General features: G+C 41.9%; 1 protein-coding gene across 6 annotated transcripts in view; it reads left to right on the top strand.

The window, feature by feature from the left end:
• The first annotated feature begins 2,021 nt into the window (after positions 1-2,021).
• DIDO1 (death inducer-obliterator 1) overlaps positions 2,022-21,525 on the top strand; it is a 67,676-nt gene continuing 48,172 nt past the window's right edge. The window contains exons 1-3 of one of the 6 annotated variants that reach the window (XM_028735404.2): positions 2,022-2,305; positions 17,351-17,549; positions 19,969-20,067. In XM_028735404.2, coding sequence (XP_028591237.2) covers positions 17,543-17,549; positions 19,969-20,067 — 106 coding nt within the window. In that variant the 5' untranslated portion in view covers positions 2,022-2,305; positions 17,351-17,542. Of the gene's footprint in view, positions 2,306-15,398; positions 15,697-17,350; positions 17,550-19,603; positions 19,732-19,968; positions 20,068-21,525 lie in introns of those variants that run through there. The other 5 variants (XM_077929361.1, XM_077929362.1, XM_028735403.2 and 2 more) reach the window with 5 other exon arrangements.

The following is a 21,525-nucleotide window of genomic DNA, read 5'->3' as shown; positions in this document are numbered from 1 at the left end:
GATAACTTGGAGCAAATCAGCAGCCTGTAGGCTTGGCCTTTATTGAACTGTTGAAACAGGGTGCTCCCCTCACTTGCAAGAGAGAGGAAAGACAAAGAAAAATAGTGTGCAAGGTCTTATAAAAACTTTTGAAATTCCCCTCCTCTAGGTCAAGCCCACCCCCAGAAACATCATGCATACATTACAGAAAGGAGGGGTTGAGGGAGGAGTTGGTGGTAACCTGAGTGTCCTGTCACCTGGCTGGTTCCTCCTTTCCCCCTCCCCATGAGTTACTTCCAGGAGACAAAGGGGAGTTTGAAGTTTCCTGCCCCCAGAGGGAAGATCTGATCATTGTCCTTTGTTTCAGTCCATGCTGAATCCACTCCCATATGCAAGTTCTTTGTGATCTTGATTGTCTTCTGTCTGGGATCATCAGGGTTGGCATAGCAACTGGGCAGGGCTCCTGTGGATGTGCTGGTATGGTGAAGGGATTATGGCTGACCAGAACCAAGCCACCCCCCCTTTGATAGTCCTTGTCATATGGAGTAAAATAAAAATCGAACAGTGCAAATCCGATGTATGGTTGATTTTTCTATGAATTTATAACAGAAGTGTGGCGTATGTAGTGTGTGAGTGTGAGTGTGTGTGAAGTTTGTACAAACAGGATGATTGGGGTGGGGGGGTTCCTGCTACAGTCCCTATAATAATTTTGCATTTTTGTCCCTATAATACAGTGGTGCCCCGCAAGACGAATGCCTCGCAAGACGAAAAACCCGCAAGACGAAAGGGTTTTCCGTCGCGGAGGCGCTTCGCAAGACGAAGTTCCCTATGGGCTTGCTTCGCAAGACGAAAACGTCTTGCGAGTCTCGCCATTTCCCCCCCCGCTCCCCCCCTTTTTCAAAGCCGCTAAGCTGTTAATAGCCTTTTAACAGCTTAGCCGCTAAGCCCGCTAAGCCGCTAATAGCGCTAAATCGCTAATAGCGCTAATCCGCTTAGCCGCCAATGGGGTTGCTTCGCAAGACGAAAAAACCGCTAGAAGAAAAGAATCGCGGAACGGATTCTTTTCGTCTTGCGAGGCACCACTGTAATTTTGCTATTTTAAACTGGTGCAACACTTTAAAGATAAAATAGTAAATACGTAGTTTGCTTCCTTTTGTCAAGTTACTTTTTGTGCAAGCATATGAAAGGTAACTTTTCAGTTGCGTTATCTACAAACACTTTAGTTTCCAGGTATAGGTCTGGTAGAAGTAAAAGGTTAAGAAGGTTCATTGTAAAAGGATTTCAACTGTTTCCCATGTAGCTGCTTTTGACATATATAAAAACAACACATTTACAAACCTCCCTATACAGGGCTGCCTTCAGATGTCTTCCAAAGGTTGTAGAGTTTATCACAGGCATAGGCAAACTCGGCCTTCTGCATGTTTTGGGACTACAACTCCCATCATCCCTAGCTAACAGGACTAGTGGTCAGGGATGATGGGAGTTGTAGTCCCAAAACATCTGGAGGGCCAAGTTTGCCTATGCCTGTCCTAAGGGAAAGTGGGACATTCTGGCATGCAAATCTGGAGGGCATCTGTAAATCCAGCACTGTCCCTGGAAAATAGGGACACTTGGAAGGGCTGAACCTATAACCATAGCTGTCAACTTTTCCCTTTTCTTGCAATGAATCCTATTCGGAATAAGGGAGTTGCACTTAAAAAAGGAAAACGTTGACAGCTATGCCTATAACCTACCCGTAATGGAAATCCAGAACGCTTCTCAATACTGTAGAGTGGTACCTTGGTTTAAGAACAGCTTAGTTCATGAACAACTTGGATTAAGAACGTTGCGCCACTTCCTCCTCCCGCCCAGAGGGGGCGCTCGATGCCTTTCCTTGCCGCTCTGCACTGCTCTCCCCACCAGAGAGAAAGACCCTCTTAAGTTTCCGCTCTCTCTGTGGTCCCTTCCCCGCCCGGATTACCTCTGGGCGCCTTCCCAACTGCCACTGCGTGCGACGGAGCAGAGCGTCCTCCTCCGCCCCGCCTCCCCGCAGCCCAACGCGCACCGCCTCGCGCGCAGCCACCTCGGGCGGCCATTTTGGCGACGGGTTCCTCTCAGCCTCGGCGCGGGCGGAGCAACAAGTCTGAAGGGAGCCGTGAGGGAAGGAGAGAAGGAGGCGGAGGGAATGGAAATGGCGGACGCCGCCGCCGCCGCTCGTCTCGGCTGAGGCCCAGGGAGGGAGAGAGGCGCCGGCACCGAGGCGGGAACGCGCTCGCTTTCTCCCCCACCCCGAGTCTCTTTGCCCCCCCCCCATTTTTCTTCGAGCCCCCTTTTTCCCTCCTCTACGGTGAGTGAGGGGCAGCCGTTTCGGGCCTGGCTGGAAAATGGAGGAGGAGGAGGAAGGCGGCGGGCAGCGCGGGCGGGGGGTGGGGGGCGGCGGGAGGAGCGACCTCGCCCCTATCTCGCCCTTTCTCCCCCCCCCCCCGGGGGGTTAGGTCGGGATCAGGGCCTTTAAAACCGTCGCTCGTGTAAACCCCGCGGTGTGAGACCACAATCGGGTGACGTCGGAGGGCTTCGTGACGCCCCCGGTAAAAGGCACCCCCGACACTTGAACGTGGGAGGCTGTGGGGGCTGTTGTTGTTTTTGGGGGGTGGAGGCGAGGGAGGGGCGCCCGAGAAATAGCTCCCCGCCCGATGTGTGATAACGTGGTCACCAGAGAGAGGGAGAGAAAAACGGAGGAAGGGCGAGTTTGCGGTGCCCCCCCTTTAATTACAGGCCTTCCGGGTAATTGTTTCAGGATCCGCTTGGCGTGTTAGCAGTACTGTAGTAAGTAGACTCCGGCCCTCGCCGCTCTAAACCCTGCAATTCGTGGTTTGGGGGGGGCATCATCTCTCCCTCCTCTTTATTGTCTAACAGGAAGAGTGACCTTATTTGAGCTTGCCGGCCTGTTATTCGGTGGCGAGCCTGACCACACCTTCCTTTGGTTTTGGATTAAGAATCTCTGATTCTTCCTCTGGCTGCTTTTGCCGCGATCTTTATTTTCACTTTATTTCTCCAGCGGTAGCCGCCTTTCCCTTCGCTTGCATGTGTGAAGCTTCGGTTTGTGGTTTTAGTTAAGGTGATCACGTTCCAGGGGTGTGTGTGTATTATTTATTTGCACACACATATGGTGATCACGTTGCAGGTATATATATACATACACCTGGAATGTTATCACCGTGTGTGTGTGTGTGTGTGTGTGTGTCAGTGTCATCGTAAACGTAAGCCCTGTTCAGTCCAGCAGAACTTAATTCATAGGTAAGCGTATAGACGATTGTAGCCTAGGGCTTGACTCTTGTACACTCTTACTTGGGAGTTAGTCTCATTGAATTCAATGGGGTTTACTACTGAATAGGCATAGAATTGCACAGTGAATAGTTCAAAGTGGAGGTTACGACCTCTTGCCTGTTCGGTAAGTTCGATTTTATTTTTGTCTGGAAGGCAGTTCCTGCCCACCAATGAAGCTGCCTCCTTTAAGTGTAGTCAGTCTCCCCTGCCCATTATAAATGGTTTCAATGCCTTACTGTTTTGTGTGCTTAGAATTTGGCAAAGGGTGAAATTCTAAATTTTGCTCCAAATACACTGAATAATATAAAAAAATGAGGTGTTTCAATAATAGCATGGTTAGGGCAAGTTGTATGCATAACATTTTTGAAAGGGAGAACTGGACATTATTTTTGTTACATTAAGATACTTTTTAATACACGTGTGTAGCTAGATTCCAGTTAAGTCTGTTGTGGCAGGCCTTCATAAGCTTCTACACAAAAATAACAACTGTATGGTTAATAGTACCTAATAATAGGATTGAAGCAGTGCTTTTTTCTGGGGGTACGCATGCCCCTAAACATTTTGTGAAACTAGATTTGGCCTCATTGAGGGGCAGTATTTCAATATGAGTAGGAAAATGAGAGTATCGCTAAATATTTTTTTAGGAAAAAAGCACTGGATTGAAGAGTCTAATCTTCTGTTCCATGCAATCCTATAAGTTCCATTGAACTATTGTTTCGTAGTCATGTATAGGATTGTGCTATAAAAGTGCAACTGTTTGCAGGCAGTGTTTGAAATTAGCCAGGCGCGTTTTGCGACTAGCGTGGGTCCAATTGTGACCACGCAGAGATCTCTGGATGCCAGGTTATTCCTGGGGGAAAGCAAAATGTCACTTCGAGAAGGATCAGAAATATTTTCCTTGAAACTTGATTTGTTTTATTCTGGATTGTTTTATTTGATGTTTTAATGGGTTGTAAACAACTTTGACATTTGTTTTTTAAAATATAAAGTGTTATACAAATGAGATGAATAATAACAACCACCACCACCACCCCCATCGGGTGCAGGGGGTGGCGTCTAAACAATCCATTGTGGTGACTGCAACCTTGGTTTAAGGTGCAATTTGACAATTAGCTTATATATGTGAGTTTCTAACATTGTGTGCTTACTCAGGAGTAAGCCTCATTGTGTTCAGTATCTTCCTTTCCCCAATAATATGTATTTTGGATTGCAGTAAATAAAGTGTGTGAGAACTGGAAGAACTGGCAGTTTTCCAGTAGTAGATAGGTAGATAACTCAGTTGTAGGATACAGTTTTTACTACTGCATGCTTACTCAAGTGACTTTAGAATCTTTTTATATGTTACCTTTTTAACTTCTGAAGCTGACTTTACTATACTTCTTAATACTAAACTGTGTGTAGTGTGCTGTGGTAATGGAATGGAAAAGCTTTAATTTAATTTTTGTTTCCCTATTTTGGTGCTCACTGGTTTTTAAGGACAGTAAAAGTCTAAATTTTACTTTATTTAAACTTCCCAATAAGATGACCCACCTTGAATTTGGAAATGTGTGGAATTCAGTCCAGGTCATTAATTCCTATTGACAGAACTCGTATTCTGAGAAGTTCAATTTTGCTTGTGTGTAATTTCCTTTGTCCTTTACGGTTCCTTCTGGAGCAGACGGTACATTTCCATCTTGCTGTCCTTGGCATCATACGATAACCCTACCATGGTGACATAATAGGTCATTATGAATTTCATAACAATGCAGGTTTCACTCCTTTTAGTATTGTTTTTGTGGTAAAGTAAATGGTAAATGTCTTTGAAGGGGTTTGTTTTGCTCAGTGCCCAGCAGTAGGGCATTGATAACATAAGATACCAACTTTTGTTCATGTATAGTTTGACAGTTTACCATTCTGTCTGCTAGTGCTTCATTGTTGCTTCTCCTTAGATATATCCTGTACTGTACTGTAGTAAATTCTCTCCCGTCTTCCAATTTCTGGGTAGCAAATACAATCATTTTATCTTCTGTACTACTATTAGTACACTTCTGATGTTGCATAAATGTATAATAGTATTACTTAACTTTATATATTGATATGATTACTCAAGATGGCTTTGGGTCCTGGTCTCAGATTGTGCTCAGGGTTGCAATTCAGCAGAAGTGAAGAGAAAAACGTTCTATGTAGAGGTTGTTAGGCTACATCTGTTTTCTCAGACATTTTCAGGCGGTTAATTCTTAGTACAACTTCTGGATATATTTTTGTATATTTTAGCTGTATTGTTTTATTGTACAGTGGTACCTCGGGTTACAGACGCTTCAGGTTGACTCTGCTAACCCAGAAATAGTACCTCGGATTAAGAACTTTGCTTCAGGATGAGAACAGAAATCGTGCAGTGGTGGTGCAGCAGGCCCCATTAGCTAAAGTAGTGCTTCAGGTTAAGAACAATTTCAGGTTAAGAACGGACCTCCGGAATGAATTAAGTTCTTAACCCAAGGTACCACTGTATTGCCTTTATTTTTGTAAACTGCCTCATAATCATTCTGGTGAAAGGCAGTATATGAGTTACTTTAAATAAAAGTATTCATATTTTTTGAACTAGCTTACTAGTATATGTTTTCAGGTGGAATTAATCCTGGGTTTATTACATATCTTTCTAGGGACATAGGAATAAACATACTCCTTTGACTGCCTTGAAGTTTGGTTAGAAGAGTTCTGTAGTGATGTATAGGGATTTAAAATATTTTTCCGCCTAGGCCAATAGTTGTGTCATGTAAAATTTAAGCATTGGGTGTGCTAATCTGTAAGTTTTTGGTTCAGCTCTCAGAACTGAACCACCACACAAAAAAGCATTGGCAGCTGAAGCTTCTAAATCAGGGCTAGGGAACATGTGGCCTACCAGATTGCTTAAATACATGTCCCATCATTCCTGACTATTGGCCATTCTGCATGGGGGTAATGGGAGTTGAAGTCCAATAACACATGAAGGGCCTGCATTAAAGAAATCAACTTGGGCAACAGGACTTCTGGTTAACTCTTCTTGCCCTGCAGTTGGCTGTATGCCCCCCCAAATCTGCTTTGCAGGGTTTCTTAACCCTCCTCAGCAGATTTGTGAGACTGTAGGAAGAAAGATATGAAGGAGTGTGAGAGAGCAGGAAAAAGTAGCTCTGAGAGCTAGAAGGTGAGATAGAATTGTTTTTTGCAGCTGGTTTGAAAATAGGATCTCTGACAGAGTCATCAATCTCACATGCATTGGATAACCAAATAATCCAGCCAGCAGATGCTATGGAGCCACACCCTAAAAATTTTAAATGATAGAACCTGGGGAATTTAAATTCCAGTGTACCACTCTTTCGTTTATTGTCTTCTCTCCCCTCCAGTCTCCAAATTGCCAGCTCTCCCATGGTTGTCTTGAATTATCCCTGCAGTGCCAAACTTGACTACCGTACATTAGTCAACTTCTCATTGCTTCCTCTCCAGAAAACTTTCCTCGGCCAAAATAATTGTCCTCTGTCCCGATTTTGGTAGAGCAAACATCGCTATCATTTAGTTGTCCTTCTCACAGTTCACCACATATCATCCCTCTTTGCGCCATCCCTCTTTGTTGTAAATACAGGAAAATTATAAATTATGTGTTCTTTTCTCTCCAGTTCACAGTATTATACTCCACATTTCTTGGCACATGGCGCTACTAATTAAAGGGACTAGTGGTGGAAGAAGCAGATGCTATTGCAAGAAAGATCGCAATTGCTGGGTTAACTCCATTGCTCTTCTAAGAAACTTAGATTTTTTGATCTGAAAATGGTTTAGTAATTTGTTTAGCTTGTGGTAGGGTTGTTGCCGGCCACACTCAGACCCCAAAGGGTTCACTCTGGAAAGGCCCATTTCTACCTCTTGAGAACAGTACTAGTTCAAGGAATTTTGCTTCCTGAAGCAGAGGCCAAGTATGGCACTCAAAATTCATGTCTTGTTTGAATTTATGCTGTTTTGCCTATTGTTATCTCTGGATGTCTGCATGGTTCTCCATGATCAGTGTGTTTACTTGTAAATACAGAGGTATTACAAAGATACCATATGTCTCCAGTGTTCACCCTTATTGTTAGGAAGCAAACCTTGAACTTTCTACCTCTTGAGAACAGTACTAGTTCAAGGAATTTTGCTTCCTGAAGCAGAGGCCAAGTAGTGCCCTCCTGCAACCTGTTTGGGCCAGCACTTTGAAAAAAACCCACTACTCAGGAATTGGAGCTGTGTGAAGCAGGCTGCTTCATTCTGTTGTGTCCTGCTTGAGAAAGTGGAGCAAGCAAGCTCCCCTTGTTATAATGGTACGATTGACTAGAGAATGACCTGGGATAAACTGAAATATAGTGAAAGTATTTTGTAACTTAGAAGCAGAAAATAATTTGAGGTATTTTATATGAGATATCTAGTATATTGTTCTTTTGGTGAGGCTGTACAGCATGCATGATAGAAGCATATACAGTAAGTCATATCTCAAATAAGTCTGGTGCAGAATGGTGCCTTGGTAGTAGTCTATTTTTCTGAGAAGTCAAAATTCAGTGACATTTTAGGAAGGAAATAAGTATTACTCAGTTTTGTAACAGAATGTAAAGGGCTTATCAGGTGATTACAGAAAGAAACACCATCACCTTATTCATTGAAACCAGAGAGACTTTATGGGCTTTGTGCTTTTCTCAGCACAACGAAACTAGAACCCCAGTCATGAGAGAGTTTACTTTAAGTAAATTTGATTCAGTGACCCTTGCCTACAAGTAGTCAGCTTAGTCTCACTAAGAGATTTAAGTTGGGGCTGGAGCAATTGGAGGTAGAATTATGTTGGAGGAAAGTAATAAAATCACAGGAGAGTTGAAGGTTTGAATTAATAGTACAACCATACTGTCAAGTCTGAAACAGCTTGGGAGACAGAGGGTAAGATGAGGGAGGTATCACTGAAAACCTCCTTCCTCCCTGTTCTGCTGACAGATTTTTTTGGTCAGTGGATGGTTTCCGTTGAATACTACCCAAAGTGCTAGATTTGTTTAGGCTTCTGTTAACTTATTGGGCCTCGTGCTGGTAGAACCCATCCTGCAACCTTAGGGTGAAGGGTGGGTAATTAATAACAACACTTTTGGGATGAAGCAAATAATTATTTCTCAAAATCCACATCACATTTCTGCAGTCACCACAAAAGCAATAGCGATGGAAGAACAAAAGGAGGAATAAGATACGTGTAAAGAATGCACACTGTTCTCATCAATAGGCTAAGCATTTCCACAAATTATAGTTAGATGGGGAAGCCTGGAAAAAATTGGGGAAAATTGGAGAAAAACAGGCTTTTCCCCGTTCCCCCCCCCCAAAGTGTCCCCCCCCGGAAAAAAAGGTCTGGAATATTCAAACTATATCAAAATCTCCCCCCCCAAAAAAAATTTCCCTGTTTTTCCCCAGGCCTTTTCACCTGTATTCCTTCCCCCTCAAATAAATTCCAGAGATTAAATAATCTTAAAACACTATTTTTTAATTTAGTGTTTAGACTTGCTATACTGTTTATATGAGTGCAGTCTGAATATAACTCTTTATTATTGGAAATCAAGGAAGTGTCACAATTCACTGGCAAAGGCCTACTCTACTTTGCCAAACCTGTGTTAGGCATTACAAATATAGGCCATCATAAAACATCCATATATAAAATTTAAAAATATATACAAATAAACAGCCATGTAAAAATATGTAATAATGAGGATTTTCATTGGAGTTTCTTCCTGCTAAATAGTGCCATTCATCGCTGTAAGAAATAATTTTGATAAAAACTCAGCCACCCTTGCTGGTTACTTCCAGGTTAATGTCAAGACAAATAGAATTTGATATTTTCATTGTGCCATTATGTTAGACTACCCCGAAAAGGAGATAGCACTCATTTGCATAGCTGGTTGTACAAAGGCCTACTCTGCCATTTCAGTGAAATAATTGCAAATTATACACGGGTATGTTCACCTCAGAGTGTTTGGTGAAAGGGACCTTCCAGGTAGATTGTGCTAAGTGTGGACAATGTTTTCTCTGATCTTGGAACATTCACAAAAATGTCTTCACTTTGGAAGAAAAGCTCATTTTGCCTATTAAGCTGATTATTTCTTTAGCTTATTGAAAGGATATTTGTGTTGGCTTTGAAGAATTACATGTATGCAAAACACCCAACCAAAAAACTGCAAATGAAATGGACTAGAATAAAATAGCAAGTGCAATATGATATGTAAGGTATGTTCCTTTGCATTTCCACTAGCACGTTGGCTGGTGTCAAAATGGTACATGAGGATATAGGGAAAAATCAGTTCATTTAAATCAATAGGGTGGTATAATTTCATCTCAAAATGCTTGCTAGCATGCTGGTTGTGATTAAAAGTACTTACATAGTTCAGCAGCAATGTCCCAGGGAGGTGACACCTTGAACAAAATATGCACTGAAAGCTTTGCAAACAACAACAACAACCCAATAAAAGCAGTATACTAGGTGCACACTTCATATATTGAACTAAAGTGTATGGAAGTGTATGAAAAAAAATTGAACTGGCTTTCTGACAGGATATTGGAGGATCAGCTACAAAATTTATATAAATTGCATAAGCTGCAGGATTCATGCACAAATGAACTGTAGGAAGGGACAGTAACTTGCTTTATGCTATGTTTTTCAACCTATGTTTCCCTTTGTAATGTGTACACATTCTGTGTACAGGTCTTTATATACTGTATTGCTGTGATGTAGATGGCATTAGTGTGAGAATGGTACTGCATCATAGTGTGAAATTGTATACATGAGCCGTCTTTTTCTTCTTTTTCTTTTTTGTATCTTCCACTTATTTGATTGTATATATCCTAGATATAATCCCTGCCAGCCTTCAGTTAAAGAATGTTCGGTAGAGTTGGTCCCTGTCTAAAATGCTGGAGACAAGAGTTTATTGTGGTTTTCTGACAGTTAGATGTAGCAGAATTGAGTTGGCTTACTGATGTCACTGTAAGAGTTGGACATTGATAGTTCCATGTTTCATAAGGGTTATTGGAAAATTAAAATCTAGGCCAAATTTTCTTTCTGGAATTGTTGAATGTCACTGTGAACTAAGGATGTTTTCAGCAGTTGACTCTATCCATAGCCTGCAGCTTTGGTCAAAAAACATCTGCCGCAGCTTTGCACAGTTCTGGCTCTTAGCCGCCTTTGGCAGCAGTCTGCAGCATTCCATCATACCCGGTTGTAAAACATCTCTATTGTTTTGGCAACATCTGTTTTCTCTGGAGTACTCCACTAGAGTAACAAGGAGTTAAGGAAGCGTGTGAGGGAGTGAGGGTGATGTTGGAGGCCAGGACTATAGATTGTGGTGGTGGAACCCTCTTGGCTGGGAGCTTTGAGCATTACAAAAGACAGAGCAAGTGTCAGAATTTGTAGTTGCTTTATTTTGCTCACCACCTCCCTTCTTCTGAAGAGGTAGTACAGACAGAAAAAGGGTTCTGTAATATATCCATTAACAGGCTAATGTGTTGAACCTACCGTTGTACCAAGCACCATTTGTGGAAAGTTTTGGTTTTTGCTTTTAGCTCCGCTTTCCCCCTGTTAGATTTTTGAGTACATTGTACTGTAATCATGAGAGTTCTTCTTGCAAGGGTTCCACTAGCGTTATTCTACTAGCATGTTACAGGAAGCAGAATGTCATTGTAAATGCCGCTAAAGTCTGTATAGGTTGTTGATAGGAGGAACAAAAGAAATAACCTTATATGTGGAATTTGTGGACTGACTACTCACCATTCATGCACATTTCAGTGTGCAAAAAATAACAATCCTTCTTCAGAGCAGCATCTGACCAGTGCAGAGCCAAGCTGAGAGATAAACCCCAGCTGTGCACGGCCAAATTGGCAAGCCCTCAACATACTTTCTTACAGAAGCGCATATTCTCTTTCCCCCTTCAGCTTCTAAGATGGAAGCATGGCAGGTTGGCTGAGTAGTATCCCACTGCCTCCCACATCCATCTTTGATGTGGACAGAGTGGAGGGAGTGGTGGTATGTAGACTTGCTTCTCCCCTCATCTAGCTTTGAGCTGGAGTGGGAAGGAAGAGGCATGTTGACTTGGCTCTGTGCAAGCTGCATGCTCCAGAGAGCCTTGTTTAGGGTGAACTCTCCGCTGTGTGCATAGATCCTGCTGAGCACCGATACATATTTTTATATGGCTTGTGTGTGTATAGTTGTATTAATTGTATTAATAGAGTTTTGTACACTAGGGAAATTCATTATTCAGGAGACATAAAAACATTACAGGCATTTTTGATGCATTTTTGTGACATCCTTAGAGAAAGAAACTCCTCAAAGTGTGGTGGATCTTTGGTGACGTCTGTCCTATTGCAATGTCCAGGACAGGATGTTAGAATAGCTTACATAATGCAATATTTGATTAAAATGCTTTCATTGCTCATTTCTGCCCCCTCTTAAATTAGGCTTTTTTTGTTGAATAGCATAGCTCTTGATGATCAGTGGTTTTTCCTATGTACTCTATGAAAAGATTTAAGCAGTGATGAACACCTCTTTGCAGTTATTCCTACCATTGTACTTTCTCTTCCACCAGTCTTGCTAGAATGCATTTTTACTTTGTTTACATAGGGTCTACCTTTTACTTTCCATCTCCATGCATTATATTTACTTAAATTCTCCTAAGCACTTCTAGCTATTTCCTAACAATGAAAATTTTGAAATGTTTGCTGATCTTTAGGTTACACTGTTGGTGAAATGGGGAGAGAGATATAATGCAAAAGATCAGATCGGCTGTGGACACATTCAGCTAACTGTGAAAAGGTTGACAACTTAAGAGTCTATCTTCAGAGATCCACTGCTCAGTTTTGCTGGTGAAAATAATATACAGCAACAAAGGGATGAAGACTTTGCGTAGCTTGGCTGCTTATTTTCATGTTTTTTCTTTTGTTCCAAGATCTTGGCTAGAATGAAAAGATTGATGTATTTCAAATAAGCTGATAACTGGGTTGGCAAAGTCTGGTTGTGTTATGATAATAGCGACAATGAAGAAATAATACTTTTGCGTGGCTATGGAAAAAAGAAGTCAAATACTTAAAACTAATGCTCTTTTGACTAATGCTGGATGAATTTCAATAGAAATATAACTAGAAAAAAACTAGACACTTGTCACTTAAATCATTCCAGTACTTGGTATACCATGTGTTTTTGGTTGCAAAATAGACATCTATGCACAAATGCTGTGTTGGTAATTCCCACAAGTCATACTAAGAGAAAACTAACATCTTATTGCTTAATATAGTTTTATAGCTGTGATTGCTCTTGTAGTATGTTAAAATACTTGGCTTGCTTCTGTGAGTGTTTTTTTGTTGCAAACCCAGAAAAGCAATAAGGTGAAGATGTTAGGGTGTTTGTTGCTTTATGTTGTGAAGCAGGGCTAGAGCAGAATCCTATCTGGTAGGTTTCTAATTATGTACTGTAAAAGAGTCATTTTATTTTGTTATAAATACTGTGCATGATTATAATTATACAGTACTGTAACATGAGATGTTTTGATGGTGGCAGCATCTGCTTTGTAGACACTATTAGATTGATAGTGTTCGATAGGATTCTCCTTTCTTGTGAGTCGTCATATGTGCTAGAATCCAGGGAGTTTCGTCCTGTACTCAGATGGGTGACTGCTAAGCCATACTGTGTGATCTTGTACTCTATATTATCTCACTAACTGAGCTCACAGCAGTGTCATGTTTCCCAAATTTATGTTAAGAAAACACGTTTGGTCCAACTAACATCAACTCTAGCTTTTGAAAAGTTCTGAACAATTAAGTTTTCCAGTAAGTGATCCTAAAGTAGTTGCATATGTAGTCACATATTTTGCCATCCCTAGTCTCTATGCATATATTTCAGTTATTGAATTTATATCCCATCCTTCCTCTCACATAAAAAAACCTATTCCAGTACAAATGTAGATATATTTCTGTAGTCAAAAGATTGTGATCAAAGGTTCTGAAATATATTGCAACCCGACACATTAGTGTTATAAGAACCTTTGAATCTATCAGAATACTGATAGCATAGAAAGGAAGGAAATTGTATTTATGTTTAGGAAAAATGGCTGTTTTAAATGGAAAGCCACGAGAATCAGTAATGTCACATTGGTATTCCTTGGAATGATTTAGATCAGTCATTTTATATCACCCTTGCTTGTCAGCTGCTGTGGAGGGGCTGAGCTGGGAAGGGCACAATGGAAATGTGGGTTGGCCAAGGCTGCTACTCCATTTCTGGTGTTTCTGCTGCAACTTGCTCTTAGTGACCCCTTCACATTATGGACCTACTGATTAATAACACTTGTCTGTGTTTTGCATCTAGTATTGCAGACACTGCAATCTCCAGTGCTGCTTTTAAAACTTAATCACATCCCCATATGATGTAATTGGTTAATAGTTATTTGAAGCTTGCAAATCCTAACACCATAGACAATGTATATGCAGGTCAGTATCCAACATGCCAGATGGGGAAATTACTCATTTGTTTGAGCAAGAGTTCAGGGTCTCTATAGACTGTAGCTCCCTTTTGACTGTGGCTCCACCAGAACTTGAGGGATTTTCAGAAGCTGCATTCAGAAAAGGCAAATGGCTTTACATGCAAGTATGAGCACGGATTGCACACAAATATGCACAAAACTTAGGTTGCTAACTTGATAATGTTAGAAGAAAGAAATAGAAAATATTTTCAAGTTAGTGAACGCTTTCTACCAGATGGTTGTTAGAAGCAGACTGGAGATGTGACTAAAACATTAACAATTGATTATATTTAGGTTTCCTTGAGCTTGCAGTGTAGCTTCAGGAGCCTGGAATAGGATCTTCCTGATTTGGCATTTATGTAAAAGGGAACATCTGTAGGCAAGCCTAGCAGTGCTGGAATTGAAGTCTGCCTTTTGTTAAGAGTTCTGCTGTGCATAAATACTGTAACACCCATCCCAATTTCCAAGTGGTGAGAGACTTCAAGGGTTATTCTTCAAGTGGTTATCCTGGGTTTGATTTCCTTAGAATAAAAGTCACTGGAGTCTGCAGTGTCTCCATGTTGTCTGATTTTATTTACACACATATACAAACAGCAATGTTTGAAGGGCTTAGAGTCCCAACAGATCTTGTTCTTCTATTGGATTTCTAGGGAGGGTCCTGAAAGCCATAGCTTTGGTTTAATCACAAAGAGCAAGTCAGGCCTCTGTGTCTTCCTGGTTCCAGAGGACACGAGGCAAAAGCTAGACCCTGACTTCTTATTCTTCTGCTGCTAGGGTGCCTTGGTCTCCAGCCTGGTGAGGGATGAAGACCTACCCCCTCCTTCTGGAAACAACACTAGCTAGTTGTTTCTATGACACACATCTGTACATTATCTGTTCTTTAGACATAAAAATGGATGACTTGGTCCAGGCTTCCTCAGCCTCGGCCCTCCAGATGTTTTTGGCTGCAACTCCCATGATCCCTAGCTAGCAGGACTAGTGGTCAGGGATGCTGGGAACTGTGGTCTCAAAACATCTGCAGGGCTGAGGTTAAAGAAGCTTGACTTGGTCAGTCCCGTTAACTTGACTATCCAACCCAATCACCAATCATGTGACAGCACTTATATTCACTCTAATAACACCTCTGTGCCTGCGTCCACCCAATTCAAACCCAAGATCCCCCTCCCCTCATTGTGTATATATATGCTTGCAAAATCGGCAAACCTTTTGAAAGCTGTTTATAAATAGGCCTGTTCCCTGCAGCATTTTTTGCATGCTGCCCTTGCTCTTGGTTTGGGGGAGTTTGAGAAAAGGGGCCTCTGTTAAGTCTTGTGGGAGTCATCCACATGTGGTAGCTGACCCTGCTCAGCCAGCTTATTGTGTTTAACATACAATATTATCCCCTTGCTCCCGGGTAGAGTAAAATTGCAATGTATTCTCCAATGCAGTGGAGGATTTCCAGCAGAAGGAAGTGAGCAAATTGTATGCCAACTGCTCTTTATGCTAAAGTAATGTCTAATTACTTTCCCCCCAAATTAAACACATTAGGGGTTTAGTGTATAATATGCGTTCTTTGCATAATGGCCAATTATTCTGTCATCTAACTGATGGGATATGACTTTTAGTATTATTAAAGTATAAGCTGATGATTAGGCTTTTAGTTTTGCTTTAGAATTAAAGAGATACTTTTATAAAAAAAATTGAACAAGAAATGATTAGCCAACTTTTTCCCTCTTCCTTCTGGCAGATCTTTTAAAATTGCATGATGTGTGATGAGTTGGAGCTTCTTAACAGGGAGATTGGGAGGTTATTACAAAGCAGCATCGTGGAAGGAAGCTCCTTAAACTCAGAATCTCTTCAGCCGTCAAGCTCTGATTCCTGGGATGTAGCCACTGCTTCAAGCAGTGAAACACAAGGCAGTTTAGTAAAGGTATCAAATACCTTATTGTTGTTACAGGGCTCCCATGATAACTTGTCCTATCATACAGTGGTGCCTCGCAAGACGAAAATAATCCGTTCCGCGAGTCTCTTCGTCTAGCGGTTTTTTCGTCTTGCGAAGCAACCGGATTAGCGCTATTAGCGGCTTAGCGGCTATTAAAGGCTTAGCGGCTTAGCAGCTAAAAGGCTATTAGCGGCTTAGTGGCTTAGAAAAAGGGGGGGGGGGGCGAAAAAAATCGCAAGACATTTTCGTCTTGCGAAGCAAGCCCATAGGGAAAATCGTCTTGCGAAGCAACTCAAAAACGGAAAACCCTTTAGTCTAGCGGGTTTTTCGTCTTGCGAGGCATTCGTCTTGCGGGGCACCACTGTAGTAGACTTTATTTGCATAGTATTTAGAAAGCCATCTAGGACAGTGTTTCCCAACCTTGGGCCTCCAGCTGTTTTTGAACTACAATTCCCATCATCCCTGACCACTGGTCTTGCTAGCTAGGGATGATGGGAGTTGTAGTCCCAAAACAGCTGGAGGCCCAAGGTTGGGAAACACTGATCTAGGATATATATTGGCACACATCTGTAAGTGGTGTTGAATTATAATGTTGCTTAAAGGTTGATACAATTCAAGGAGGAATACTTATGCCCTGTTTATTTGAGAAAGAAACATTTCAAAAGTCTATGCTAACATAGACTTGGCGTGCCTGGCGTGCTCTGGTCCATGGGGTCACGAAGAGTCGGAAACAACTAAACAAAACAAAAAAATGCTAACATAATTTCCCCTGAGGTAACCAAATAATAAGCCCTATCTTAAAATGCAGTTTTAGGGAAGAATTATCCTTTTGCGTATGGCATAATATCTGAGAACGTAAATAAATTGAGAGAATAAAATTGCATTTGATTTTTCTGTAGCATTTTTTGTGGTTGTTAGAGCCTAGCTTTGTCTGAAGATGGCACTTACAACAGTTTTGGCCATATTTAATTTAACCCCCCCAATCTCTTTTTTTGTTTTCTGCACTGAACAAATGGTATTGACACAGTATTTAAAGTGCTGTCCCTTTAAATGAGATGGGGTAGAATCTTCAAGCTTTTGATTTCTGGTGGTTGGGATTTGTCAGTTGGGCAAATCCCTGTGTGGGTTTGGGATGGAGAGAGCGAGAACTGGCAGCGGAAGCTCTAGAAAGAAAAACTCAAAAGTAAGAAATTGAAACAAGGGATGTTTTAATACTGAAGATCTGTTCAAAAACCTTAACATGTAACTTGTTCTTCAAATCATCCCTTAAACAGGAATACCCATATTTTATAGTAGGATGAAGAATTTTCTTTTGCAAGTATTCATTCTATGACTCCACAATAATTTGAAGCTATAAATTACCTTAGTACTCTTTGATTTATAAAAATACCTGTGCCCAATTCCATTCCTGTAAAACACTGATAGAGGCAAAACTTTGAAAGTTGTGGTCGAGTGTAGCATTCACAAATGGTTAATGCTTAATAGGTTTCATCCTGTATGTAATGTAATGAAATTATCCCCTTTAAAAATACGTTGGTGCAAGTTCTAATAATTTAGTTAGTGTGAGCAGGATCTCTTATTTCAAATGGGTAAGAAGTGGTAATGCAAGTGAACAACGATCTAAATACATTTTCTGTAACAGGCAGCCAAACCAAGTGCAGCATTGCTGGTTTCGGAGTCAACAGGATGGCATCAAGATGAACTTTGTGCTTCTGACTTCCCCAGAACAGCCTGCACTGTAGGGCTTGTGCTGAGTGACTTGCTTCTGCCCTCCAGTGATTCTTCCTTTGGTTTAAGTCAAGAGGGAGAAAAAATACTGGCATCCTCTAATGCTATGTCAGGTAAAAGCATTTAGAGGATATTGGAGCCTATTCTATTTCATTTGCTTTTTCTGGAAATTGGGATCCACCTTCTTACAGTGGTGCCTCGCAAGACAAAATTAATTCGTTCCGCGAGTTTTGTCATCTTGCGATTTTTTTCGTCTTGCGAAGCACGGTGTCGGAAAAGTTTTGGAAAAGCTTCAAAAATCACCAAAGTCTTTAAAAACCTCAAAAAAGGCTACCACACCGCGTGCTATGAGTTGCTCCTCGAAGTCAAGTCGCAACTGTATTAACGGTGTTAAGAAAAAGGAAACAAACTTGCAAGACGTTTCTGTCTTGCAAAGCAAGCCCATAGGGAAAATCGTCTTGCGAAGCAGCTCAAAAAACAAAAAACCCTTTCGTCTTGCGAGTTTTCCGTCTAGCGAGGCATTCGTCTTGCGAGGTACCACTGTATTTCATAACCTTTCTTTACTATCCAAAGTAAACCTATATTAAGATCTTAATTATATACTGTGTTCTTTTGTATTGCAGTCTCTTCAGAATTCTATTGTACTTTATTTTTCTGTGTATAAGACAATGTTGTTTGCTAAAAAAAAATAGTCAAAAATTAAGGGGGGTCTTATACATGGATGGTGAATGCACAGGAATTAAACTGTCCCTCCCAGGTGCCTGGCTTGGGCAATCTCCCAAAAAAGCTCAACTTTGGGCGATCTTGGGTTTTGGTGGGGCACGCCTCGCTGCTGCCCACACGCCCCCCCCCACCCCGCTGCCCCAGGCACCAGTGGGGTTGCTACGCTGTTGCCAGTGCTTTGAATGTTTAATAAAATGTCGAAGTTGTTCCGTTTGATGTTTAAAATGTTGATTTCTTAATTTTGGGTTCAAAAAAATAGGAGTCATCTTATACATGGGTGCATCTTATACACGGGAAAATACAATAATTATGAAAGCAAGTCCTAGCTGTGTCCCCATTGCTGTGTGACATTGTGTCATATAACATGTTTGTGGAGTTTTGCGGCTCAAAGCTGGGGACTTTGTTGATAATTAGGCAGGGGACAGTTGTCTGAAGAAATTCAGTTCTGAAAAGATGGAAGTCCAACTTGAGTAGGCTTGCTGTAAGCAGACTAAATTATGGAAATAGTGTTATGGCACACCCAGTACGAAGATTGTGTAGGGCTATTACTCATTTCCCTGCTATTCCATAGGACAAAAGGCATGGACCCCAATCCAGAAGATTTTTCCAATATATTGTGAACGAGTCTTGCCTAGTTTCAGTATCTCAGGAAGTCCTTTAATGGAATGTGCTGTCTCTCTAATACTGTATGAGGTGACTGGTGAAAATTGTCAGGGTCCCAGTGGGCATGGAAAATGTAGGAAGGCAGACTTACAGACCAGTTTGTGATGTACAGAACATGCTTCCTATTCAGGCACCATTCTTGGATTATGAGCAGTCACTGGAGTGGGAGCCCATAGTGCTGCTGATTTGTATGGTAACAGTTGCTCTATTCAGAGTAGCATAACTGAGGTTATAGGTAAAAGGGAGACCGGAAAGCTATATGGTTGGGGTCTGTGTCCAGGCAATGTGCACTAAGTCAGAATTTCTGGCATGGGCAGGGGAGCAACTGGAAGTACCTTGTATTATGCTGCAGCACACCTAGAGTACTGCTATGTTTGTTTCTGGCAGACAGCGATTGTGGAGTTGGGAAGAAGGCAAGTGTGGGAACATGTTTCAGCAAGTGCATGCTTTAATTGTCTAACCTGTTCCCTTCAAGCTATATTTAATGTAACAGACAACATACTTTGGATTCCACACATGCTAAAATAAACACAATGGTGCATTCATAGGGTAGGAAGCTGCCTTATACAGAGTCAGGCTGTTGGCCCATCTAGCTTGGCATTGTCGATAGTGACTGGTAGGAGCTGTCCACGGTTTCAGACAGAAGCGTTTCCCAGCTCTACCTTGAAGATTGACCCTTTAGACAATATGTGTGCTGTGTTCAAAATATGCTGTAACTGTAGGACCATTACAAAACTAGTGATGTTCTGCTTTTTTAAGAGTCATCAGCTGTCTAAATCCCTTCGGGACTCTTTCCAAGCCTCACCCCTCATTGGCCCTGCTTCACACCCAGGGTGTTTCTGCCTAGCTGCAATGTGTCCTTGAATGCTGATGAAGTCTCTAGCTGCTTGCCTGGATGGATAATAGAGGGTGTGTGTATGTGTCTATAGAAAGTAGTCTACTCCAAAAACAAACCTACATTAGTTGCTGTACCCATTTTTGTCTCTGTCCCCACCTGTGATCCTCAGAAGGGAATGTCGCTTCAGGCTGAAAAAGGTGCCCCATCCCAATCTAAATATTTTAATGAAATAGCTAATTTGCTTTTCCATGTTTATCAGGTTGAAAGTAAATCAGTGTTAAAAACCTTTTGTGTTTGTTCTTTTTCAGGGGTGACATTTGGGAATAGTGTTACCACTGGTGTGAAAGAAGAGAATCTGGAATCTCTGGCACTGGATTCTGAATCTAATATGGAAACCCGTTCTCTTGGTAAATTATTTTGTTTAGGAAAGTGTCTAACCTGAATAAAGCTTCTAATTGTAATTACTTCAATTTCTGATTATTAGGCTGTGAGTACTATTGCTTATATAGCCAAAACTGTACCACCCATTGACAAGAGATATATATTGGAAGGTTTGGTGGTGACCTCAAGGTTTGCAGAAGTACAAAAGTATTTCTTTAAACAAAATAAGTAGCAGGAAACAGCCCAGTGAGGACTGAGCATGTGCCCTGGTCACAAAATGCTGATTGGTGGGGAAAGGTGAATGAAGTAGCTGGAACCTCAAACACCTGACACTGAAACCTTTTGTTAAAGGTTCCAATTGCCTATACAGTGGTACCTTGGTTCTCGAGTTTAATCCGTTCTGAGAGTCAGTTTGACTCCCAAAACGGTTCAAAAACTAAAGTGTAGCTTCTGATTGGTCACAGGAGCTTCCTGCACTCAAGTGGAAGCCGTGTTGGATGTTAGGCTTCCGAAAAATGGGTTTGCAGTGTTTGAAAGCCAATTTGTTTGGGAGGCAAGCCATTCGAGTACCAAGGTACCACTGTAATAATACTGATCATAGTCTGCATTGATTTGCAATGGAAGTTAATAGTTTTAATAGTTATTGGTCTCTGACTCAACTCTTAAGAATAAGAATAATTTATTTATACCCCGCCCATCTGGCTGGGTTTCCCCAGCCACTCTGGGCGGCTTCCAACAGAGTATTAAAATACAATAGTCTATTAAACATTAAAAGCTTCCCTAAACAGGGCTGCCTTCAGATGTCTTCTAAAAGTCTGGTAGTTGTTTTTCTCTTTGACATCTGGTGAGAGGGCGTTCCACAGAGCGGGTGCCACTACTGAGAAGGCCCTCTGCCTGGTTCCCTGTAACTTGGCTTCTCGCAGCGAGGGAACCACCAGAAGGCCCTCGGTGCTGGTCCTCAGTGTCCAAGCAGAACGATGGGGGTGGAGACGCTCCTTCAGGTATACTGGACCGAGGCCGTTTAGGGCTTTAAAGGTCAGCACCAACATTTTGAATTGTGCTCGGAAATGTACTGGGAGCCAGTGTAGGTCTTTCAAGACCGGTGTTACGTGGTCTCAGCGGCCACTCCCAGTCACCAGTGTAGCTGCCGCATTCTGGATTAGTTGTAGTTTTCGGGTCACCTTCAAAGGTAGCCCCACATAGAGCGCATTGCAGTAGTCCAAGCGAGAGATAACTAGAGCATGCACCACTTTGGCGAGACAGTCCGCGGGCAGGTAGGGTCTCAGCTTGAGTACCAGATGGAGCTGATAAACATCTGCCCTGAACACAGAATTGACCTGTGCCTCCATGGACAGCTGTGAGTCCAGAATGACTCCCAGGCTGTGCACCTGGTCTTTCCCCATTCAGTTACCCCATTCAGGACCAGGGAGTCCTCCACACCTGCCCACCTCCTTTCCCCCAAAAAACAGTACTTCTCTCTTGTC

This window comes from Podarcis muralis, chromosome 5, assembly GCF_964188315.1.
Source record: "Podarcis muralis chromosome 5, rPodMur119.hap1.1, whole genome shotgun sequence".
NCBI classification, from domain to species: Eukaryota; Metazoa; Chordata; class Lepidosauria; order Squamata; family Lacertidae; genus Podarcis; species Podarcis muralis.
Note: the sequence above shows the minus strand (reverse complement) of the source record. Positions and strands in the feature narration are given on the sequence as shown.